Raw genomic sequence first — 25,931 nt, forward strand, 5'->3', positions numbered from 1 at the left:
TCCTAATTTCATTACACAAAAGAATCCTATTTTTGGTAATGAGTGCATTTTTCAAAGAATTAATCATAAGTTACTTAATGGCAGTATTTTCTATTTAATCATGTAGAGTCCAGGATTTATTTATCCCTCAGAATATTGAACCATATTTCATCAGGACTTTTAAGTTCATTGTAACAGTTGACTGGTTTGTATCAGATAGCCCCAGTTCATTGTTTAATATGAGATGTGATGGCTTAAACAAGCAATGCTCAAATCAAAACGTTTGCTTCTACTTTTTACACTTGCTAGGCTTGTCATTTAAAGGGGAGGGCACCTTTTTAATTTAAACTTCGTGGTTCTGTTCCCTAGAGAAAAAAAATGAAACAAAAAATAAAATCTCTCTTTTCATTGTTGTATTTCCCCTGCAGCTTCTTCCAGGAATGTACTACACTAAACCTTTTGTTACTTTTCATCAAATCAATGCCTTTGAGGACCAGGGCTGTGTTGTAATTGATTTGTGCTGTCAAGATGATGGAAGAAGCCTGGAAGTTTACCAGCTACAGAATCTCAGGAAAGCTGGAGAAGGGCTTGATCAGGTAAATAACTGATTTGTCAGGAGTTGTCAACATAATTTTGAACTAGTCAGGTTTTGGTTAGCTTTGGAATTAGCTGTTTCTTTTGCTTCTTTGGCAAATAAAGAAGGAGAATGGTTTTGAAGCATTGAAAACACAGCTTTGTAATTTACTTATTTTATACTTAAAAATAATTCAAAGTACTTACTTCATACCTAATAAATAAAAAGCATATTAAGGAAAACCAAGAGATGTGTTTTGGAGCTCGTGTGATTAGTTCTTTATTATACTTGAACACTAAATACACTTACGTTTCCTGGAAAGGGTAACAAAATGAACTATATAATATCTTAATTCTCTGATAAAAGAAAGTGTTTCAGTTCATTTAGCTAAAGGGATTCACATTTTCCTGATACTGAATCCCAGGTAAAGTTTTCCCTTTAGATTATGCAATATAAATTGGTTTGAGCTGTAGTTTTTTTTTAATATTTATTTAATTTTTTTTTTTTTTTTTTAAAGTAAGCTCTAGGGATCCCTGGGTTGGCTCAGTGGTTTAGTGCCTGCCTTTGGACCAGGACGTGATCCTGGAGTCCCGGGATCAAGTCCCATGTCGGGCTCCCTGCATGCTTCTCCCTCTGCCTGTGTCTCTGCCTCTCTCTCTCTCTCTCTCTCTCTCTCATGAATAAATAAATAAAATCTTAAAAAAAAAAGCTCCATATCCAGTGTGGAGTTGATGTGGGGCTTGAATTCACAACCCTGAGATCAAAACCAGAGCTGAGATAAAAGTTGGATGCTTAACTGACTGAGTCACCCAGATGCCCTTGTAGTTTTATTTTTAAATCTTTTTAAAACATTAATTTTAAAGTTCTTTATACTTACAGAGCTGACCTATGTTAGTGGTGCTTTTGATGAATAAGTTTCCAAGATATCAATTTTTTTATGAGTAATACATTGTACATCCTATTTCAGATATCGTCCCATCATAAGGTCATGGAAATATTTTCTCATTTACCTCTAGAAGAATTTTTAATTGTAAAAATTAAGTATACATATATATAGTTCTATTTCTGAACTCTGTATTCTGTTCCACTGTTCTACTTATGCATTCTTGTACCAGTATCCCATTGTTCTGATTACTATCTCTGTATAAAAAAAAATCTTTATGTTTAGTAGATCATGTCCTCCTAATTTTTTTCTTCTAGAATAAGTATAGATTTCCTCCTGGGTATTACTCCTAGGTATTTATTTCTAGGTAATATATATGTGTATATATACACATATATATATTTTGAAAGAGTGTGCATGAATGGGGGATGCATAAGGAGAGAGAAAGAGAGAGAGAGAGAGAGAGAGAGAGAGAAAGAGAGAATCTTAAGCAGACCCCATGCTCAGCTCAGAACTCAAGATGGGGCTCCATCATATTTTGAAAGAGTGTGCATGAATGGGGGATGCATAAGGAGAGAGAAAGAGAAAGAGAGAGAGAGAGAGAGAGAGAGAGAATCTTAAGCAGACCCCATGCTCAGCTCAGAACTCAAGATGGGGCTCCATCTCATAACCCTTAGATCATGACCTGAGCCAAAATCAAGAGTCGGACCCTTAACTGACTGAGCCATTCAGGTGCCCCAGGTATTTAATATTATTTTATATTAATTTAGATGTTATTTATCTTCACTTTCATTTATGTGAATACTGCTGTATAGCAATATGATGATTTTTATTTATTGATCTTATATTCAGTAATGAATGTAGCAATTAAGTGATTCTAATAATTTATAGATTCTTTAAGATTCTGTACATCTATAATTGTATCTTATGCAAATAATGATGTTTTTTTTCTTCCTTTCCAAACTAGTTATTGGTTTTCTTTCTCTTGCCCTACTTTACTGGATCTCCAGTACAGTGTTGGATGTAAGTGGTGATAGTTGCTATCCTTATCTGATGCCTGATCTGAGAGGAAAAGTTTTCTTAATTTTACTATTAAATATGCTGTTTGCTATAGATTTAAACAAACGAACAAACTAGTAGACTTTGTTTTTTTAAAGAAGTTTTAGGTTTAAAACAAAATCAAGCAGAACATACAGAGAACGCCCATGTATATTCTCTTACCCCTTCTCTCTTCAGGTTCCCTATTATTTACATCTTGCCTTGGTGTGGTATACTTGTTATAGTTGATGAGCCAATATTTATACATTATTACTAAGTAAAATCTATAATTTACATTGGCTTTCATTCTTTGTGTTGTACAATTCTATGGATTTTGACAAATGCATTAGGTCATGTAGAATAGTTTCCCTCCCCTAAAATACCATGTTCCACCTATTCTTCCTCCCCACTTCTCTCAACACCTGGAAACTAGTAATCTTTTTACTGTCTCTATAGTTTTTCCTTTTCCAAGATGTCATATTATTGGAATCCTAGAGTATGTAGCTTTTTCAGACTAGCTTTCTTTTAAAGATTTATTTATTTGAGAGAGAAAGAGAGAGAATTATTGCTAGATTTTTTTTAAAGATGCTTTTTATTTGCTTAGAAAAGTTCTTTCTTACTTATAGTTTACTAGAATTATTATCATGGATGGGTGTTGGATTTATTGTTTTTTTTTCTGTACTATTGAGATAATCATATGACTTATCCTTTATGTAATCAATGTGGTGAAGTATATTGATTGATTTTAAAAATGTTTATAACAGCTACTTATTGATTTTTTTTTTACTTATTGATTTTTGAATGTGAAGCTTAACCTTCCATTCCTGATCCAAATCCCAACTGATTGCAACATATTTTTCTTTTAATATTGTTAAATTTACTTCACTAATATTTTGTTTAGGATATTTTTGCATGTATTTTCTGAATAAGATTGGCCTACAATTTTTTTCTTATAACGACCTTGTTAATTTTGGTATTAAGGTTTGGTGATCTCATACAGTGGGTTGGAAATTGTTCTCTATTCTCTGCATGAAAATGTATCAGATTGGCATTATTTCTTAAATGTTTGGAATAATTCAAGAAGTTAGCCATCTGGGCCTGTAAATTTCTTTATAGTTAGATCTTAAATTATGAATTCTGTTTCTTTAATAATATAGGATTATTTTGATTTTCTGTTTTTTATTGTGTCAAATTTGGTAAATTGAGTTTTTCTATAAATTTATCCATGACATCTAATATTTCAAATTTATTTACTGGATGTTATTCATAATATCATTCTATGTTTAAAAAAAATGTACCTAGGGTTAATTGATACCACCTGTTTTTATTCTAATATAGTTATTTTTCCTGTCTTTTTTGTTCATTTGCTTGCTAAGGCTTGCCAGTGTCTTATCAATTTAGTGAAGCTTTTCAAAAAGGACTATCTTTTTTCCTTTGCTGGTGCTCTTTAAGGTGTGTTTGTTTTCCATTTCATCAATTTCTGTTCTTATTTTTATTATTTCCTTTTCTACTTTGTTTTTTTCTTTTTTAGGTTTTTATTTAAATTCCAGTTAGTTAACATACAGTGTAGTTTCAGGAGTAGAATTTAATGATTCATCAGATGCGTACAACAGCCAGGGCTCATCACATCACAAGTGCCCTCCTTCATCCTCATCCTCCATCTAGCCCACCCCCCACCCATGTCTCTCCAGTGACCCTGTGTTCTCTATTGCTAAGAATCTGTTTTATGGTTTGCCTCCCTCTTTTTTTCTTTTCTCTCCTATCATCCTCTTTTTTTTTTCTTAAATTCCACATCTGAGTGAAATCATATGGTATTTGTCTTTCTCTGACACTTTCTACTGTCTCTGTGCTTAATGTGTCCTCTTTCTAACTAAGGATATGGATCCTTAGTTTGTTGGGTTTTTTTTCTTTTTTTTTAAAGATTTTATTTATTCATTCATGAGAGAGAGAGAGAAAGAGAGAGAGGGAGGGAGGCAGAGACACAGGCAGAGGGAGAAGCAGGCTCCATGCAGGGACCCTGATGTGGGACTCGATCCTGGGTCTCCAGGATCACACCCTGGGCAGAAGGCAGCATTAAACCGCCGAGCCACCCGGGCTGCCCAGTTTGTTATTTTTTTATACTTTTCCCCACAACATATGTCTTTGAGATGATAAATTTCTCTTTGGCTGTATCCCACGAGTTTTGATATGTTTTATTTTTATTACCTTTCAGTTAAAGAATTTTCTCTCGGGATCCTTGGGTGGCGCAGCGGTTTGGCGCCTGCCTTTGGCCCAGGGCGCGATCCTGGAGAGCCCGGATCGAGTCCCACGTCGGGCTCCCGGTGCATGGAGCCTGCTTCTCCCTCTGCCTGTGTCTCTGCCTCTCTCTCTCTCTCTCTCTCTCTCTCTCTCTCTCTCTGTGTGTGTGTGTGTGTGTGGGACTATCATAAATAAATAAAAATTAAAAAAAAAAAGAATTTTCTCTCATTGAGGTATCTTCTTTGAAACATATTTTTAAAATTCCAAATACATTGGGATTTTTCTAGTTATTTTCTGCCATTAATTTTCAGCTTAATATTACTGTATGATTTTAAATTTATAAAATTTATTGAGATTTGCTTTATGACCCAGAACAAGATAATTTTTATTTTATTTTTTTAAAGATTTTATTTTTTTATTCATGAGAGACACAGAAAAAGAGAGAGGCAGAGACGCAGGCAAAGGGAGAAGCAGGCTCCATGTAGGAAGCCCGATGCGGGACTCGATCCCGGGTCTCCAGGATCATGCTCTGGGGAGAAGGTGGCTCTAAACCGCCAAGCCCACAAGATCATTTTTAAATGCTTCATGTATGTTAGAAATAGTATATATTCTGAATTTTGCATGTAGTGTTTTAATATATGTCAATTAGGTCATATTTGTTTATATATATCCAAATCATGCTTGTTTTTATTGATTGCTGCTTATTATATAAGGTTCCGATATGGGATCCCTGGGTGGCACGGCGGTTTGGTGCCTGCCTTTGGCCCGGGGCGCGATCCTGGAGACCCAGGATCGAATCCCACGTCGGGCTCCCGGTGCATGGAGCCTGCTTCTCCCTCTTCATGTGTCTCTGCCTCTCTCTCTCTCTCTCTCTCTCTGTGTGTGTGTAACTATCATAAATAAATAAAAATTAAAAAAAAAAGGTTCCGATATAACATGAGAGGCATATTAAAACTCTTACTTAGAGTATAGACTTTTCTGTTTCTTTTTATAGTTATGTTAGTTTTATATAATATTATTTTTTAAAAGATTTTATTTATTTATTCATGAGAGACACAGAGAGAGAGAGAGGCAGAGACACAGGCAAAGGGAGAAGCAGGATCTACGCAGGAAGCCCGACATGGGACTCGGTCCTGGGTCTCCAGGATCAGGCCCTGGGCTGAAGGCAGCGCTAAACAGCTGAGCCACTGGGCTGCCCTTTAATATTATTTTTTAAAGTAAACTCAACTGCCAATGTAGGGCTCGAACTCATGACCCACCCAAAGATTGAAAGTTACATGCTCTACCAACTAAGATAGCCAGACACCCCTTTAATTATGTTAATTTTTACTTTATACATTTTGGTGCTTTGTTATTATGTATATACAAACTTAGAATTGTTTTACCTTGATAATTTATTGAACATTTATTTCTGAGTAATGGTTTTTGCCTTAAAATCTACTTTTTTGCATAGTGCTTGCCTGCTGTAACTTTTCTACTTTTTTAGTTTTAATCTTTCTAAATGCGTACCTTGTAAGCAACATATATTTTAAAAATCCATTGTGCTAATTCTTGATGTTTTTAAAAAAGATGTATTTGTTTGAGACAGAGGGTTGTGCGCATGTGCGGTGGGGGAAGATGGAGAGACAGAGAATCCTTAAGCAGACTCCCTACTGAGCCCGGATCCTGCAGTAAAGCTCCATCCCAGGACCCATGATCCCAGGATCATGACCTGAGCTGAAATCAGGAGTCAGCCACTTAACTGACTGAGCCATTGGGTGCCTAAATCTTGACTTTTATTTGAGCCTTTAGTTGGAATAATCACCAATATTGAGGTTTAAAAATCCCATCTTACTATTCACTACCTATTTGTGTCAATGATTCTTTCTCTCTTTCTTGCCTTCTCTGGATTGGTTGAGTATATTTTATTGTTTCATTTCTATCTCCCTTCCTCCAAACCTTGTTTCACCCTCTGCCCATTAGCTTGGTATACATTCTTTTGGTAGTTATTTTAGAGATTAAAACACAGATCCTAGGGCAGCCCAGGTGGCTCAGCAGTTTAGTGCTGCCTTCAGCCCAGGGCATGATCCTGGAGACCCCGGATCGAGTCTGGTGTCGGGCTCACTGCATGGAGCTTGCTTTGCCCTCTGCCTGTGTCTCTGCCTGTCTCTGTGTGTGTGTGTGTCTCCTGAATAAATGAATAAAATCTAAAAAAATAAAATAAAATATAGATCCTTGATTTAACACAATGTATTATAAATTGATTCTTTTAATTCTTTACATACAGTGTAAGAACTCTGGAATGCTTTAACTCTATTTATTTTACTCCTGGTTTATACACTGCTGTTGTTGTGTATTTTAATTTTCTTTCTATATTAAAGCCTATAAGGCATTATTACTAATATTGCTTTATGTAATCATAGTTCCGCATACTACCCATTTACCCACATCTGTACCTTTCAATTGCTCTTAATTCCTCTCAGTCTGTCTGAACTTCCGTGTGGAATCATTTCTTTCTGACAGAAGACCATCTTTGTTGTGAAGTAGTGTCTCATTGTGGTTTTAATTTTGTATTTCCTTAAGGACTAATGATGTTGAGCATCTTTTCAAGTACCTATTGGCCATTTGTATATTTTTGACGAAATGTTTATTCTAGTCTCTTGCCTATTTTTATTTTTTTTATTTTATTTTTTATTTTTTTAATATTTTTTATTTAATTATTTTTATTTATTTATGACAATCACACAGATAGAGAGAGAGAGGCAGAGACACAGGCAGAGGGAGAAGCAGGCTCCATGCACCGGGAGCCTGACGTGGGATTCGATCCCGGGTCTCCAGGATCGCGCCCTGGGCCAAAGGCAGGCGCCAAACCGCTGCGCCACCCAGGGATCCCTCTTGCCTATTTTTAATCAGTTGTTTATCTTTCTGCATTATTCCATGCCAATCTGCAATGATCTCAGGATTAAAAAGTCTAATAAAGAAATTCTCTCATTTTCTCAGCCTTTTTCACCTGCCTTTTTTGAGAAGCAGCTGATATCCTGAGGGGACAAATTGCCCCCCAGTATCTTATTTACCTGTGGGTTTCCTTCTCTCTTCAAATCTCTGCCCTGTTGGTTTTCACTGCCTTTTAGCTCACCAGTGCCTACACACAGCTATTTAAAAAATCTTGTCCAGCTTCTTTAGCTGTTTTCAGTGGGATAGTTGATTGACATTACCTAATCCATCAGTACTGGAAGCGCTTTTGTTCAGCTATGGTTTTGCAAAAGAAAAGAAATGTTTAAATAAATTTAAAATTAATTTTTAGAAATCTCTTTGTGAAGTTTAAAAATAGCACTGAATCTTTACTTGGTAAAAACATTTCTATGTGAGATGGAGATGATATGAACCAAGTGTATGAAGGGAAATGGCAGTTTGCCTTCCATCTTAACAGTAGTTCAAGAGAAGAAAATGTGCTGAAAGCATTCTTATTGTCAGAAAAAAAAAACATTTATTTTATTAGCGTCTCCTGCTTAAACATAATCTGTGTTGGGGGTCCCCAAAGTCACAACCCCCCTTGGTTTGATGATTCACTAGGAGGGCTCACAGATCCCAGGAAAATCAGCACATGAAAAGGTGCATGGGATGATGCCTGGAGAAAACTGACAGGTACACATTTCCAAGTCCTCTCTGGTGGAGTCACACAGGACAGGCCTGAACTCTTCAGCAACTTTGTTGTGACAGCGTGTGTGAAATGTTACATGGCAGGGAAGCTTGCCCAAGCTGGTTGTCCCGGGTTTTGTTGGCACATGGGCCCATAGCCTCTATACAACCTGGGTTAGTGAGCCTCCATATGCCCATAGGAAGCAGGTGTTCATTATAAATCACATTGTTAGTATCTGGAGAAGATAGTACAGTGTGGCTCAAGACCTCAGGTCTGCAAAACCACTCTTGTCAGACAAAACATTCTAAGAGCTTAATTTCCAGGTGCCGGCCAAGGACTGACTAGTTGTGAAAATAGACCGTTCTTGACAATGTGACAGGTTTCAGCAGCCCAGGTCTACTATGTTAATACTTTTCTAATGCAGAGGCCCATTCTGACCAAACATGAGGAAGGAAGCACCCTGTTACTCTGTAGGCTCTCACCCTGCAGTATGTTTCTTAATGGCACTTATCACTATCAGACCTTGAGCTATGTAATCATTTGTTTATTAGACATTAATTCAATAACCTGTGTTTTAATTCTTATTTATTATCATCCTTTCTCCATTAGAATGTGAATTCCATGAGGCCAGAGACTTGGTTCACCGTTGCATTCCCAAGGTCTAAAACAGTGCTTGGCCTATAGGAGGTAGACAGATATCCTCAGCAGATATTTGAGGAATAAATGAATAAATGAAAATTATCACTTAGGCAATTACTTATGAATGCCAACAATATTCCCTGGGTATAAATTATTGGGATGTGCTGTTATCCCACAAATGACATTTTCTCATCTGTTTCTTTGTCTCTCCTGAACAGGTCTATAATTCAGTGGGCAGATCTTTCCCTCGAAGGTTTGTTTTGCCCTTACATGTCAGTTTGAATGACCCCGAGGGAGAGAACCTCAGCCCATTGTCCTATTCCTCAGCTAGTGCTGTGAAACACGCTGATGGAAAGGTACGCTATGAAAGGACATTAGACGAAGACTTTGAATTTTAGTCATATTGCTTTATTCCTTGGCTGTTCTACACAATATTTGGTGCCCAATAAGTCTGATAACATTCGACTGAGCAGAGTAAGGTCACAGGAACAGCAGAATTCTGAGTAGGAGTCAGCAGTCTGTTTACTTTTTGTATTTTGAAACATGCAATTCTCTAATCGTTATGGAACATCTAAGTATTTGATATTGGTATTGATCATCTTTACCTTTTAAATAGTTTGCACTTACCACAGGCATGTCATTGTGTAGCTATAAATATTTCAGCTTTAGTAGAGTAAAAAAAGCACACTTCCACATGCCATGTGACAGTCACAAAACCTGATAATTTTTTTTTCTCGTTTGAGAGTGTGCATATGTGTGCAAGCAGAGGAGGATATGTGTGCAAAAGGGCAGAATTTTTTTAAATTAACACATACTGTATTATTAATTTCAGAGGTAGAATTTAGTGACTCATCTGTTGTATATAATACTCAGTGCTCATTATATCACATGCCTTCCTTAATGCCCATTACCCAGTTACCCCATCCTCCCACCTACCTTCCTTCCAGTGACCCTCAGTTTGTTTCCTATAGTTAAGAGTCTTTTATGGTTAGTCTCCCTTTCTGATTTCATCTTATTTTATTCTTTCTTCCCTTCCCCTCTGATCTTCTGCTTTGTTTCTTAAATTACACATATGAGTGAAATCATACAGTATTTGTCTTTCTCTGACTTATTTCACTTTAGCATAATACCCTCCAGTTCCATCCACATCTTTGCATATGGCAAGATTTCATTCTTTTTGATGGCTGAATAATATTCCATTATATACATATATATGTGTGTGTATAATATGTTATATATATATAATATGGCACATCTTCTTTATCCATTCATCTGTCAATGAACAGTGGACATCTGGGCTCTTTCCATAGTTTGGCTATTGTGGACATTGCTGCTATAAACATTGGGATGCATGTGCCCCTTCAAAATACTATGTTTGTATCCTTTGGATAAATACCTAGTAGTGCAATTGCTGGGTTGTAGGATAGCTCTAGTTTTAACTTTTTGGGGAACCTCCATACTATTCTTCAGAGCAACCGCACCAGTTTACATTCCAACAGTGTAAGAGGGGTTCTGCTTGGAGAGAGAGACTCTTAAGCAGGCTCCATACACAGTGCAGAGCCTGGCATGGGGCTTGATCTCACAACCCCAAGATCATGACCTGAGCTGACATCAAAGGTTGGATGCTTAACCGACTGAGCCACGCAGGTGCCCCCAAACTCGATAACCTTTTATGCATTCGTACATATGATGGAAAGAGGAACAATGGATAAAAATACTTAGAAAGTCTCAATTCCCAAGCCCTGTGGTAAACCCAGTCCTCTCACTGACCTACGCTGTGTAAAATAAGTGAGAAAGAAAGCAACAACTGCAAATCTTTTTTTGGGATCTCTTTTAGATTTGGTGTTCTTATGAAAATCTACATCCTGAGGATCTTGAGGAGGAAGGAGGTGTTGAATTTCCCCAGATCAACTATGGCCAATTCAGTGGCAAAAAGTATCGCTTCTTCTACGGCTGTGGCTTTCGGCATTTGGTGGGGGATTCTCTGATCAAGGTTGATGTTGTGAACAAGACACTGACGGTAATGAAAATATTTTTTTCCTTTCTGAACTCTATTTTTTTTGAACTCTATTTTTAAAATTTTATTTATATGAGAGAGAGCAAGAGGGCATGAGTGGGGTGGGGAGTGGCAGAGGGAGAGGAAGAAGCAGACTCCCCGCTGAGCAGAGCCTGAAGATGTTGGGCTGGATCCCAGGACCCTGAGATCGTGACCTGAGCCTAAGGCAGATGCTTAATCAGCTGAGCCTCCCATGTAGCCCTCCCTTTCTGAAGTTTTAAAAGACCTGCTTTGCCCTTTGAATTGAATTGAATGTGAGTAGTGAATTGAATGAGTCTCCCTTATCTTCCTCTACTCACATCACTTAGTGTCTCAGTCATCATGATATTTGAATTGAATTTCTGTTTTGTTAAAGTAGCTTTTGAGATTCTTTAATATTATATAAGCAGCTCAGCTATTTACTTTTCTTAAGTTTGAGAACCATGGAATCACTAAGCTAGGGGAATATTCCATCTATGGAGTTTTAAATGAATCACAAGCCCAGAAAAACAAGTCTGCGCTTGATGTTATTTTTAAAGAAATCATGGGGTTCAGGTTGTTGGGACACTTATGTTTCAGGTGGATGAGAAATTATAATTGCACAAATTGTGTCTGATGATGATGGAGTCTGCAGCTGCAAAAACACCCCCCTCCTCCTCTCAACTCAGTGAGCCTGATTCTTTTACTGTTGGAATATTGTACTGACAGCCAAATTCATGACATGTGATAAAAGCTATCAATAGCTTCCTGATCATAATTAGCCTTCAATCAAATACTGTTTTGGGGGACTTCTAGATTTGGAGAGAAGATGGCTTTTACCCCTCGGAACCTGTGTTTGTCCCAGCACCAGGAACCAGAGAAGAAGATGGTGGGGTTATTCTCTCAGTGGTGATCACCCCGGACCAGGTAGATATATCTTCCCATCACTAGTCAGAGAGAAAAGTAGCACTGAGCCTTTTGAGGATTATATTCAGTGATGCTGTCAATAGTTTTTTTTTTTAATTTTTATTTATTTATGATAGTCACACACACACACACACACACACACACACAGAGGCAGAGACACAGGCAGAGGGAGAAGCAGGCTCCATGCACCGGGAGCCCGACGTGGGATTCGATCCCGGGTCTCCAGGATCGCGCCCTGGGCCAAAGGCAGGCGCCAAACCACTGCACTACCCAGGTATCCCTGTCAATAGTTTTTGATTCCAATATAGCACTTTCTCCCTTTTCTTCCTCTATTCACATGTACATGCCCTTTTAAAAATCATAATCTGTGCTTTATTATTGCTTTAAAGCTCTGTCTCTATATAGTCATAATTTATATTTGCACAGAAATTCATTTACAAACGATTTTCACACATATCACTATATTTACTCATCAGAACAGCTTTGTTGGATATCATTTTATGCATGTGGAATTTGTAACTTTTAGAAGTTGAGACAGCTTGTGTCAGATCTCATAGTGGTAAAGACAATGTTTCAGTCTGTCTTCTGACATCTAGTCTGACGTTCATGCCACCATTTGTACTGCCAGTTTCATCAGAGTGCCCCAAAAGTGTAATGGGGTGAGCCTTAGTGTCTCAGTCATCATGATATTTTAACTTCTTGTCTAAGTCAGTCTTGTGGCAAATCAGTTATTAGTGACTGCCTGGGTATAGGATTCTGAGGCTTTTTAAGGGTTCAGTGAGGAAAGTGCTATGATCAATTACTAATACCTGCCATAGGCCTAGAAGGACTTTGTCCTCACACCATGTACTTACCACTCCTGTAATTAGGCCAGGGCAAATATCAGTGTGCCTTGTAATGCTACCCTTTGTACAGCTCCAAAGTAACATGAAATGGAAGCATTTCTAATTTGGAAGAAAAGAATTCTATGTCTCTTAGGAGATTGAAAAGGAACAGGTAAAAAGATCCTTAAGCTCTGAGAGATTCTATGAAGGTAATTGGTATAGACAACTTAATTTCTTCACTCTCTGTGTGAACTTCTTCAGCCATGATTTCCTTTTCAGGCTAGTTCAGCCATTCAGCAAACATTTAGTGAATGTATAGATAGCCAAGGCACTGTGCTAGATGCTGAAGATAGATAGGAAGATGCATAAGACGTGATCAAAAGGATTTTCAGTATTGTCTTTCTATTCTAGAATGAAAACAATTTTCTCCTAGTCTTGGATGCCAAGAACTTTGAAGAACTGGGCCGAGCAGAAGTGCCCGTGCGAATGCCTTATGGGTTCCATGGCACCTTTGTAGCCACCTGATAGAACACCTGGAAATGCCTGGAAACTAGCTCTGAGATGAACATATTCTGTACAAAAGAGAGAACAAAAAGAACACCTTCCCTTCCAAACCACAGACATCTGGTTTTAAAATTTCTATTAAAAACAGTTCTTGAGATAGTCATGGTTTTATAATTTCTTAGGGCTCATCCTTAAAAACATGAAGCAAGTGTTGATACATCCTTTTGAAGAGAGCTTTAAATTTATATTTACTAGCTAGATCTTCCTCTAGGTCATAAGAATACACGAAAGAAAAAGTAGAGCTGTGTTATTACCACCACCAGGTAGGGGGGTGACAGAGGTCCTCACACTTGGGAAAAAAATACAAATAATTATAGATAGTAAGATATGAATACAGCTCTAAAAAGCACTTTGTTTCTTCCATCACAGCCTGCCTATTAGCACAGCTTCAAAGGGGCCCAGGGAGGACAGGAAGCCAGTTATGTCATGCTTAGAAGCTTTCTTCCACACTGTTTCTCCGCTGTCCACGGGGGGCACGGCAGTTGAACTGCTAGCTGCCACCTTCTACCCCAGCTCAGCCTTGGGAGGGTTGTTTTGAGGGATGTCACTAAAATTTCTTCTCATCTCCAGGTATATGGTTCTCCAGAAATTGAAGAGGAGTTGGTAGTTCTTCATTCAATTGGGCAACAGGTGGCACTAGAGGCCATATAATCTCTACATTCATACCCCCCCCCACCAGTTTTTAACAACCGCCCAAATCTGCCATATGTCTGTCATGTAAGCCACACTCTTGCCAATACCTTCAAGATCCCTTGTTCCTTTTTCCTTCAGTTGTACTTCCTCCCTCCACTTCAGTCCAGTTTCAGGCCCGTTACACTGTCCTCCCTCCCTCTGCATGTTGAATGTTGCTGGGGAAGCCTCCTAGAGCTGTAGTTCTAGGCAACTGTGAACTCGCAGTTAGATACATGCACAACCCTGGACCAGCATCGCCAGTTTGTTCCCAGTTATCCTCAGGAGTTGTTGCAGACATCATAAACCCTGTTCTTTTCAGTGAAGTGTTCCCACAGGTACACAGATGCTGTGTGTAAGAGTTTATATTGTGGCAATAAAGTGAAAGTTCTAAGTTTTGTGTCTGAGTTGATGAAACACGGAACAAAAGCAGTGAGTAACAGAATGACGAGAAGATACCGGAGTAGAGCTAATACAGCAGATGGGGGAGCTTCGAGGCTGAAGTCACCGTAAAATCCCCTCATATCTCACAGAAATCCTCAAAAAGGCATTGTACTTTCCCAGACAAGGTGTGGAAGATTGTTTTAGATCTTCTCTGGATCTAAAGGGTGGAGGAGATTCTAGCTGACATCTGGGAGTACGTGGAGCTGATAAGTGTCTTTCCTCTATAAACTCCATCCTAATCACAGGGAGTGAAGTTCAAGCATATAAAGGTTAGCAGTACAATCATAAGGTTTGGACCCAAAGGTGCCTAAATTCTGCCATGGTTCTGCTAGCTATGAGGTTCTTGATGGAGAAGACAAAAAAGGATCAATGACATTTTGTAATAGCCTATGCCTGATAATCCAGCGCAGAGAGTTTTGGTAAATTGAGTGAGCATTTGACTAGGCTTCAAAGCCTCTGCAGGGCCTCTTCCCCTCTCATCACTCAGCAGTGTCTAGAGACTCAAGGAAAGGGAGTATGTGATGTACAAGGAAGAAGGAAAGGGACCTCTCCAGTGACTATTAACTAATTACATCTGCAAAGACCCTTTCCCAAATAAAGTCATATTTTGAGTTACTGGAGGCTCAACACATTAATTTGGGGGGGGCATTACTGAGCTCATAACAGTATCACTAAGGGTGAATTTAGTACCTTTACTAAAAACATTTAGAGAAAGAGCTCTGCAAATGTAATGCCATACTACAGTAACTGAATAACAGCAATTTATCATAAGTTCTTTCAGCTTTGTATTCTTTTTTTTAATTTTTATTTATTTATGATAGTCACACACACACACACACACACACACACACACACACAGAGGCAGAAACAGGCTCCATGCACCGGGAGCCCGACATGGGATTCGATCTCGGGTCTCCAGGATTGCGCCCTGGGCCAAAGGCAGGCGCCAAACCACTGGGCCACCCAGGGATCCTTGTATTTTTTATTCTTTTTTTTTTTTTTTGTATTTTTTATTCTTATGACTCCATTCAAAATGAGTCAAGTATTCTATCCTAGATGTGGTCAACACCCAGGAAATACTGTTTTATTGTAGGATCTTGGATGAGTAATTCACTTATCTGGGCCCGTGTTTTCCCATTGGTGAGAGGACTGAACTAGGTAGTGTCTATCTCAGATATTTCCGAAGTTCATCCCTCGAGGTGAACTCGAGGTGGGGGAGAGAATAAAAATATCTGAAAAGGTGTTAAGAAAGGTTGCTCCATGGCAATACTTTTTTTTTTTTTTAAGATTTTATTTATTTATTCATGAGAGACACAGAAAGAGAAAGGAGAGAGGCAGAGACACAGGGAAAGGGAGAAGCGGGCTCCATGCTGGGAGCCCAATGTGGGACTCCATCTAGGGACTCCAGGATCCGCCCTGAGCTGAAGGCAGGCTTAACCGCGGAGCCACCCAGGTGTCCCATGGTAATACTTTATAACGCAGAGTATGTAGCAGCAGACAGGAGACGTTTGAGAGAAGTCACTTTTTGGAGGCTGTACGCCTGCCACTCTCTTGATTTAATCTGTCCTTCCCAGTACCTGGAACCCTGCCAGCCTCATGGTTAGCTACTCGGTAAGTATTTAGTGAGGGAATGGATGGAGAAAAGAGGGGGCCTACGACTGGGAACTGCAGGTAGCGTGGATACTGCTTATAAGTAAGTGAGAGGAAACAAGCTCCGTTCACTGCAGACGTGTCCACAGAGGACCGAGGATTGCTAGGGTGTGTGTGTGTGCATGACTGGGTGTGTTCACACACAAATGGCTTCATGTGTGTGGATGACCAGGAAAGCGCGAGGATTTCCCCTAGTAAGAAGAATCTGCACAAACAGTCCAAAGGTAGTATCATTTCCGAAAGCCAAGTGGTCCCACGTGTGCCCTGAAATTCCCGCTCCCTTTATGCTGAGTAGTTTGGATCTGGGGCTCATCTCAGAATACCCAGCCAGCGGCGGTGGTCGTAACCGGGGCTCTCTGGAAGGGAGTGGCAAGAGCACCTCCAAGAGGCCCCTCCGGTGTCCAGAGAGTACCCAGGCCGACCCTCCTGGCCCCAAGTGGCCTAAAGCCGAGCAGTCCTAAGGAAAGCCGTCCCTACCACCTCTTCTGACCTCGGGGAGGTTTGCCCGGCTGAACCCGCCCCCAGGGAGCCAACAGACTCCGGCCCTCGGGGACGCTCGCTTTACTGCCTCCAGGCCAGCAGGGGGAGCCAGCTGCCGCGCGGAGCGGAGAGGGCGGCCCAGGGCGCCGGCCGCACTGCGCAGCCGCGGGCGCGCCGCCCGCCCCGCCCCTCCGCTGACGCCGCGGGAAGGCGAGGCCATGAGCGGGGAGGGCGGCGGCGGCGGCGGCGGCGGCGGGCGGCGGCGGGCGGGGGCGGGGGCGGGGGGCGCCGCCGGGCGCGAGTGTCCCGCCTCGTCTCCTTCAGCGCCACCCACCGACTCCACAGGTGCGGGGGGGGGGGGTGCCGGGGGGGCGGGGCCCGCGGGCACCTGGAGGGCCGGTGACGGCGACGGCTGTGGGGCCGAGCGGAGGCGGCGGGGGGCGCGGGGGCTCAGCAGAGCTGCCCGGGGGCACGCGGCCGTCCCCGGGACCGTACGGCCCCCCAGGTCTGTGTCCCAGCCCTGAACGCAGGGAGCCCCAGACGAGCCCCAGACGAGCTGCTGCGGGGGCGCTGTGGCCTCTCGGTCGCCTCCCCGTCGCAGACCGAGGAGCGTTCCCAGCACGGCCCCCGCCCCCCCCCCCGTCCCTTCCCTGGGCAGGCAGTGGTGCCCGGGGCGCGCCCGTCCCGCCTTCCGTGCGGGCCGCGTCCTCTGCGCAGCTTTGGGAGGGGAGGGGTTCGGCGAAGTCACGTCGTGCCGAAGCCTCTAAGGATACGTGGGCGAGCCGGGAGGAAGCGGAGGGAAGGAAGGAAGAGTCCCAGGAGGGCGTGCCATGGCAGGGCGTTCCCGCCTGGGCTTCACTGAGGAGGCTTAGTTGATGGGACAGGCACAGGCACAGGCAGAAACGTTCATTAAGAAGATTGTTTTCCACGGGAATCCCTGGGTGGTCGCGGGTTTAGCGCCGCCTGCAGCCCGGGGCGTGACCCTGGAGACCTGGGACGAGCCTGCTTCTCCCTCCGCCTGTGTCTCTGCCTCTCTCTCTGTTTCTCTCATGAATAAATAAATAAAATCTTAAAAAAAAAATTGTTTTCTGTCCAGAACTACAGCTGAGTATTGTGATTTTTAAAAGTTTCACCTAATTTGAATCCCGCTCTCGGGATTGGCGGAGTGGCCAACGGGCAGTGGTTAAGGCCGAATAGTGCGAGATCGGGAAAGAGGAGAGGTAGTGGGCCATGTGATTATTTTTCAGGAGAAACGAGATTTTCAAAAAATATTTTATTCATTCGTGAGAGAGGCAGAGACACAGGCAGAGGGAGAAGCAGGCTCCTCCGGCAGGGAGCCCCACGCAGGACTCGATTCCAGGACCCCGGGATCACGACCTGAGGCAAAGGCAGACGTTCAACAGTTCAACCACTGAGCGGCCCAGGTGCCTCAATGCAAGGTTGTTAAAGAGGAGATGTAGTAGGTCATGGAACTATTTTTCAGGAGAGGGACTTGAGCATCTAGATGAGTTGGAGTCTTGCCATAGAACAAGGGTGTGGGCTGGGTTGATGCTCATTTGTGCTGTAGAGTAGCCCAATTAGGGGGCATACACTGGTTCCTGACAGAAAGCTGAACAATGAAGTCCAGTTGCTTTATGACTCTCCCTTTGGTGAGCTAAGGTAATAATAAATTGTGAAGCTTTTCAAAGGCAAGAGCAAATAAACATAGGGAACAGAGAAGGTGTCTGAACTTGTGTCATGTAAATTTTTCTTTTTTTTTTCCTTTGGTCAGCAAATCTCTGAGTAATGAAGAAAACTTGAAACTCTTTGGGAAATGCAACAATCCAAATGGCCATGGGCACAATTATAAAGGTGAGAGAAAAACTGATGAAATTTTAGCCCTTCCAATAAGGATGAAAGTATGATCAGCAAATACAGTTTTAATAAGTAAGAAACTTTACGGACAAAGCATATTTGAGCCTTAAATGAGAAGTTACCTGGAAGTTCAGAATGAAAAAAAAAAAAATCTGTTACCTTGGTTGGATGTGTCTTAAATTTTACCTTGCAAGTATCTGCTCTGTTAGAGATAATGAATGGTTTAAACAGGTTTTTCTTCCCCCTTGGCCTTAGTGTGCATAATGAGATTCTTTTGGCACCGTATTTCCTTCTAATTAGGTATTGCTGAGGCTAATGTTAAAATTAGATTGTATTAAGAAAATTAGGTTGTATTCTTTGAGTAAATAATGACTGACAAAAGGGAGATATTGGCTAGGAATAGCTGTATGGCAGGAAAATAGGTTGGACCTTATACTGGCGGCAGTGTTCCAAGAAAATAATTTATGCGACTATAAGAGACTTGATTCTTTGAGATAAAGCTGATATCTCAAAAGAACAGCCCTGTAAGCTATAGAGTATCAACAGCGTATAGTTCAGTAGAGTAAAAATATTCAAAAGGTATCGGAAGATCAGAATTTCTAGTTTAGTTACTGCCTCTTACGTGATCTATGATATTTATCATTCTTAGTTTGCTCATTTATCACATAATACCTAATAGTGTTTGTATAAAGCTGAAAAGCATATATAAAGGTCACTAATTTGTAAAATGCTCTCATCATCATTTTTCAAGTGCTTCAGACAAGCACTTTGTTAACTTACAAAGTATCACCTTAAACGGTATATAGGTCCTGTGAGAAAAGGGATCAAAGTTTTAGGTCAGTCGTGGTTTTCCTTGCTGAGAAAGGTGTTGCCCACTCTTGGGCCATCTCCGTGTGTTGCTAGATGTCTTCCTGTGCATTTTCTACTTTTGCAGGCAGTGATCAAGCAGCATCTCACTATCTAGTGGACATTCCTACGTAGTGCATCAAATTCATGCAATCAAATTCATGCATCAAATTCATGCAAGGGTGTACACCCTTTCTGGCTTTGGCTGGGCTCCTCTGCCTAAACAAAGCTCCTGCTAAGCTTCTCTGTCTTGGCCAAGTCTTGCTTTGGTTGATAAAAAAGATCTGAACCAAAGGAACTGCTGTTTTAGGGAAAATACAAATAGAACTTTGCAGGGCAGAGATCTAATACTTAATTTATGTTGTTAACTTGTATTTGGCTGTTTTCTGTTGAAAGTCATGTGGTTTTTTGGTATTCTGTTTTCTTTCCCATAGTTGTGGTGACAGTGCATGGAGAGGTACGTGCTGAAAATAGCTGTGTGATTTGTGCAGATTGCTGGGCTCTTTCAGCCAACGTGATGGATTCTGTGTTGAAAAATTGTGTTCAAATCAATATTGCTTCAGTGTTGGTCTTTGTGTGTGGTGAGCTGCTGGCATTCCAGGCCTTTCCTTTCCCGGAGGGTTATCTGTAATGTGCTATCTGTGGACAGGTTGAAGAGCAGCACCATGAAAGGGGCTCCTGGAGCACCAGGTGTTTCCATACTGAGATCAATGTCCCGGGAATGAAGGCAGATGTGGGCACAATTTCTGCACGTTGTATAGCCTTTAAATTTAACAGAGGTTTAAATATGAAGATAATATTAGATTAACATTCATCTTTGTTTATTCTTTAGATTGATCCTGTTACAGGAATGGTTATGAATTTGACCGACCTCAAAGAATATATGGAGGTAACGTCATGGTGGATGTTTATTATGTATGGTCCTCTAAGTATATTGGATGGCCCCCTTATCACTCCCCAACCAAGTATCTGCAGAGGTTCCATGACCTTGTGAGTGGAATTGGGTATGGGAGTAGGGAAGTAGTTGGAGGAACCATTCTCATGTTTTTCTAAAGGTGTTTGGGTGATTTAAAGGAAAGAAGTCCCAGTTGTATTGCAATGATGGGAATAGCAGTAACAGGCTCATCTTGTATTTCTTGCTGGCGTATCTCAATTTCCTCTGTGTAACAGATTCTGCCTTTCTTTCAAGACACAGCTTTTCCCTTGAAGCTTTCTTTTCCTTCTCTGGATTTTCCTTATGCCTTTGATCATAGATCTTTAACACTACCCTGTGTTATTCACTCTAGTTTTAAATTCACTGAGGCAGTTCACCATAGGGATGACATAGAAGAAGGAATTCAAAGACTTGCTGACTGTATCATAGAAATCCTGCCTGGTCAGAGACCTTAGAGATTATCTTTTTTTTTTTTTCCTTAGAGATTATCTAAACCAACTTTTTCATTCCATAGATTAAGACTAAGAGAGGCGGAAGAGTTAACTGACTTGCCTTAGGTTGTGTGGTGAGTCTTTTACAAAGTTGGGAGTGGACTTCCTTCTGTCCAGCTCTGTTTTTATGATTCCATCATTTTACCTATTTGTTCATTTCTTCACTTAAACTCTGCTCCTTTCTCTCTCTCTCTCTCTCTCTCTCTCTTTTTTTAAAGATTTTATTTATTTTATATGACAGAGAGCACAAATGGGGGAGCAGCAGGCAGAGGGAGAGGGAGAAGCAGGGCCTCACGAGGCAGGGAGCCAGATTCAGGGCTTGATCCCAGGACCCTAACCATGACCTGAGCCCAAGGCAGACACTGAATTGACTAAGCCACCCAGGCATCCCCTCTGCTCCTTACTCTTGTTTTAGAATCTGACATTTGTCTCATAAAAATGCTATTAATGATCATTACTGCTTCCATGGTACTTATCATCTGTATATTCAGCAAGTTTGTCCACTCTGTATCAGTCTTCGGGCTAAGTATCAGGAGTACACAGATGAGTGTGACAAAGTCCTTCCCTGCAGAGTGCTTTTTCTAAGAGGCAAACAGTAATAAATGGTCAGTAAGGTTCGGCTGAATAAATGAATAAGGAGAGCACCTGGGTGGCTCAGTCGGTTGGGTGAACTGACTCTTGATTTTAGTTCAGGTCGTGGTCTCAGGGAGCTGGGATTGGCCCTGCATTGGATTCTGCATTCAGAAGAGAGTCTGCTTCAGGATTCTCTCTCTCTTTGGTTCTTCCCCTGCTCACACACTCTTCTCTCACGTAATTAAATAAATCTTTAAAAAAAGAACAAATGAATAAAAGATTCAGTGTAAAAAAAAAAAAAGATTCAGTGTATTCCAAGTACTTTAGGAAAGCTATGAAGACAGAATTTTTACATTTATTGGGGACATAAAATATATATGGACACAGTGCTGTACAATACAAGACAACAGTATAGGAAGTATGAGGTATCCCATGCATGCATATGACCACATGCTAGAGGAGAGGTTCTCTGGAGAGGACTCTTCCCCATTTTGTGTGTCTGAGGGACACCACGCAGCCCCATCAGTAACAGTGGCTCATTGTGGCTTAGATAGTAAAATCAGAAGGAGCCTGTGAAAGAAGCATTGACAGAAAAATTGGGACCCGAACTGGATTTGAAGAGAAAACAGGTATTTTCTTGATTTCCATGTAGAACAGCCTTTCATTTGATTTGTTTTACAGTCTATTTAAGACTTAACTCTTTAAAAAAAAAAAAAAAGACTTAACTCTTTTTATATGGTTCCTTTTTTGCTCAAAAAATGATTACCATTATTATTAATGTACCATTCTGGGATCAATACCGCTGGAAAATTAGATTGTTTTTCAAATGCATAGATTTTGTACAATAGCTAAAAGTAAAAAGTTAGAATAAGGCAGTTACTGCCCTTGCCACTAACAAGGGAAAACATTGTGTTAATATATATAAGCATTAGGAAACAATGGTCTCCACAGATTTACATTTTTTTCCTCCCAAGTGTCCAAGACCATTCTTAAATTACTCCTCATAGCAGAAGTTTAGAACTGCTTACATAATTTCACTTAGTCTGCTTTGTAAAATGTACTACTCACTGGACCCTAATGACATTGTGGCTCTGTGCAGAAGGGAAGACTGTATGGAGAAGTGTTTTTGGTAACTTTTGGGACAGCCCGTCACAAGGTGTTAAATTCAGTTCTGAACCATAGTGGCTGGTTCCAAGAAAGCTCCAGTGAATCCTCCTGTACTTGTTAGTTTCTTACCTCTTTGCGTTTGTTAATAAGGAGAACTAGTCATGGTGGAGATCTGGGCCTTGCTTTATTTTTCAACTTTAAGCGTTGAGACAAGGAGGAAGTTCTTAAAAGTATTGAGTTAGTGGCTAACTGACGAGGTAAGGTTTAGGGGTGAAGATAGAACACTTTGGAATTTGAGTCTGAAAGGGAATGAGTGGTATCCTTCCTTTGTTTTAACTATAGGAGGCAATTATGAAGCCCCTTGATCACAAGAATCTGGATCTGGATGTACCATACTTTGCAGATGTGGTAAGGTGAGTCTGATCATCTTGCCTTATGTACATAGTAAGAAAGAAGAATTGCTGTTAACATTTTATCTGACTGCTGCATAATTTCTGAAGTTTTAATATTCTCTTTTAACATCTAGAATTTCTGTTCTCTATAAATATCAAAAGTGAAATTTTGTATATTTGTCTTTGATCTTCTTTCTTTTTTTTTCCTACAGCACAACAGAAAATGTAGCTGTATATATCTGGGAAAACCTCCAGAAATTTCTTCCTCTGGGAGTTCTTTATAAAGTAAAAGTATATGAAACTGACAATAATATTGTTGTCTATAAAGGAGAGTAGCTTTTAGGAGATAATACTGTAGAAAGACTAATTTCTTTCTATATTTGAAAAAGGTCTTCATCCCCCTGGACTATTAAGAAGTCATCACCTACTTGTTATGCCTTCACACTGTGTTCTAGAGTGCCCGACTGATTGAAATCATTGTGTGTAGGACCTGTTGTAATTGAAATCTATCTTAAAACCAAACTTGTAAAACATTCTGATTATCATTTAGAGAGTCTTTTATCTATAGATTAAAAATCACTTCATTTTCAGTAAAATGTTGTGGTGTGGAGTTTGAAAGCAAAATAGATCAATTTTTGTTTTTCCGTTATCTCATTTTTAATACTCAATTTTTTGGTATAATATAAATGGCAGAAATGTTTATAAGACTTATAGTAGGTGAAACTTAAAAATACAGATGACCACAGAGTCCAGAAACTGACAACATATACTTCTTTCTTGATTACTTCTCAGATGTGTAAGGGCACAAGTTTATTCAGTGAAAATGAGACACACAGATCACCTTGGCAATGTGTTGTAGGTGGATATACAGGATTGATGAAAATACTGCTTTAAGTGAAATTGTTGACTGCAGTTTTGCACATCTTGTTGAACTATGAATTGCTAGTGAGGAACAGCATGTTCATTGAACATTTGTTGGAATATCATTGGACTATTATGTATATTTGTGTATGTTTCCAGACCTTATGGCCACCTGAACAATTTTAATTCAGAAAACTGAAGAATAGTCACATATACTAAATCTTATTAAATAACATGAAAAGGATATATTATACTGTAATGCATCTCTTATATACAGTTTTTCCTAATTGACCTCATTTTGTTCTGATCATTAAACTTCTACCTGCTTAAGTTGAACTGTATTCTTGGCATCTGGTATCTTTTCTTCATGACTAAATCCACAAGAATATATTTGCTTGGTTTGCCCAAAGAATTGTTCTCTCCTGTGTACTCATTTGTATTCTAAACTTCTTAAACATAGGGTTTTATTTTTCTCTCCACATAGCAGCTAGTACACAATAGATTTTCAGAATGTTGCTGCCTGAAAATTTTAAAAAGACTTGTGCGGTGATTACTATACTAGAAAATTTTTCAAAGGAGTGTGCTGTAATTTTGGAGAGTTAGGGGGTGCCTGGGTGGCTCAGTTGGTTAAGCATCTGTTTTCAACAATGATTCATCATGATCCTGGAGTCCCTGGCTTACATCCCTTCTCTGAACCCTACGTTGTCTAGCTCCCTGCTTAGGAGGGAGTCTGCTTTTCCCTCTGCCCTTCACCCCACTTGTGCTTTCTCTCTTTCAAGTAAATAAGTAAAAAATTTTTTAAAAATTAAAAAAATATTTTGGAGAGTTAGTAATGCAGGAATTTTATAATAAATTTTGGTAATAGTGCAATGCCCACTTAATTAAATTTGAATGTGTTTTAGTAGTCAGACACAATTTTTGTTATGTATGCATGTTTATTCTATATTGATTACTTAAAAGACAGGATTTTTAATTCCCACAGATACCATGCAAGGTGCATATTATTCCCATTTTACAGATGAGAAAATTAAAATTAAGAGGGTTTAAGCCACTTGCCTAAGATCAGCCAGCAAATAAAGAGCAAACTGAGGGTTTGACACTCAGGGTCTGTCTGACTCCTAAACACAGACTCTAAACAAAGGGTAATAGGATAGTGTATGTATATTTGAGGATTTTTTAAAAAAGATTTTTATTTATTTATATGACAGAGAGCACAAGCAGAGGGAGTAGCAGAGGGAGAGGGAGAAGCAGATTCCCCACTGAGCAGGGAGCCAGACATGGGGCTTCATCCCAGGACCCTGCTATCATGACCTGAGCTGAAGGCAGATGCTTCACCTACTGAGCCACCCAGGTGCCCCAAGGATTTTTTTTAATAGATCTAATTTTGTAGATCTGATATAGAAATCATTAGAAAAACGTTATTTTTCATAGTAGCATGGAAATTCCAGGTGTTTGCTGTTCATAAATTGCTTTGAGAGAACATTTTTTTTTCTACTTGTTCTCCTTAGAAAAGTGAGAAATCTGTCTATCAAATGGAGAGAATGAGTAAAAATATTATGTAGGTGATTTTTTTTTAAAGATTTTATTTATTCAGGGATCCCTGGGTGGCACAGCGGTTTGGCGCCTGCCTTTGGCTCAGGGCGCGATCCTGGAAACCCGGGATCGAATCCCGTATCGGGCTCCCGGTGCATGGAGCCTGCTTATCCCTCTGCCTATGTCTCTGCCTCTGTCTCTCTCTCTCTGTGACTATCATAAATAAATAAATTAAAAAAAATTAAAAAAAAAGATTTTATTTATTCATGAGACACAGAGAGAGAGAGAGAGAGAGAGAGAGAGAGAGAGAGAGAGAGGCAGAGACACAGGCAGAGGGAGAAGCAGGCTCCACGCAGGGAGCCTGATGTGGGACTCGATCCTGGGTCCCCAGGATCAGACCCTGGGCTGAAGGCAATGCTAAACCGCTGAGCCACCCAGGCTGCCCCTGTAGGTGATTTTTTTATGTCTTCTTAGAACCTGCTGTCAGAGACCCTAATTGAGCTGTATTAATAACTATTGCTTTACCTTTTTGTGTTCTCACTACCCTAAATTTCTTGTGGGCAGAGTCTTTATTCTAAGTAGAGTATCCAGTAATTTTTTTTGTTGATTAAATAAATGAATGGCATATTGATAGAAAGTGTTGAAATTCTGTGGTCCCCTATACATAATAGGCACTTGGTAAATGTTTCTAGAATAGAATAACATGAGAGTTTCGAGGCTTGAATTCTGGTCCTCATGACTGTTCAGGTATTGTCCCTTTCGTCTTAGAGCCTAGTTTCTTCATAAAATGAATGCTTG

The 25,931-nt window shown here is 40.2% G+C and overlaps 2 protein-coding genes across 3 annotated transcripts in view; both read left to right on the forward strand.

Moving 5' to 3' along the window:
• BCO2 (beta-carotene oxygenase 2) overlaps positions 1 to 13,398 on the forward strand; it is a 46,970-nt gene extending 33,572 nt beyond the window's left edge. For both annotated transcript variants that reach the window (XM_055304905.1, XM_055304906.1), the window contains exons 8-12: positions 408 to 575; positions 9,189 to 9,326; positions 10,808 to 10,990; positions 11,801 to 11,911; positions 13,147 to 13,398. In XM_055304905.1, the coding sequence (XP_055160880.1) occupies positions 408 to 575; positions 9,189 to 9,326; positions 10,808 to 10,990; positions 11,801 to 11,911; positions 13,147 to 13,260 (714 nt within the window). In that variant the 3' untranslated portion in view covers positions 13,261 to 13,398. The remainder of the gene's footprint in view (positions 1 to 407; positions 576 to 9,188; positions 9,327 to 10,807; positions 10,991 to 11,800; positions 11,912 to 13,146) is intronic.
• Positions 13,399 to 14,412: 1,014 nt separating this feature from the next.
• PTS (6-pyruvoyltetrahydropterin synthase) lies at positions 14,413 to 24,012 on the forward strand. The gene is made up of 8 exons (XM_055305271.1): positions 14,413 to 14,477; positions 16,358 to 16,498; positions 16,813 to 16,887; positions 18,314 to 18,393; positions 19,677 to 19,699; positions 20,075 to 20,131; positions 22,690 to 22,760; positions 22,952 to 24,012. The coding sequence occupies exons 1-8, from the start codon at positions 14,413 to 14,415 to the stop codon at positions 23,073 to 23,075; spliced, it is 636 nt and encodes a 211-aa protein (XP_055161246.1). The 3' UTR covers positions 23,076 to 24,012.
• Positions 24,013 to 25,931: the final 1,919 nt, after the last annotated feature.

The sequence above is a fragment of the Nyctereutes procyonoides genome, unplaced genomic scaffold (genome assembly GCF_905146905.1).
Source record: "Nyctereutes procyonoides isolate TBG_1078 unplaced genomic scaffold, NYPRO_anot_genome, whole genome shotgun sequence".
Classification (NCBI taxonomy): domain Eukaryota; kingdom Metazoa; phylum Chordata; class Mammalia; order Carnivora; family Canidae; genus Nyctereutes; species Nyctereutes procyonoides.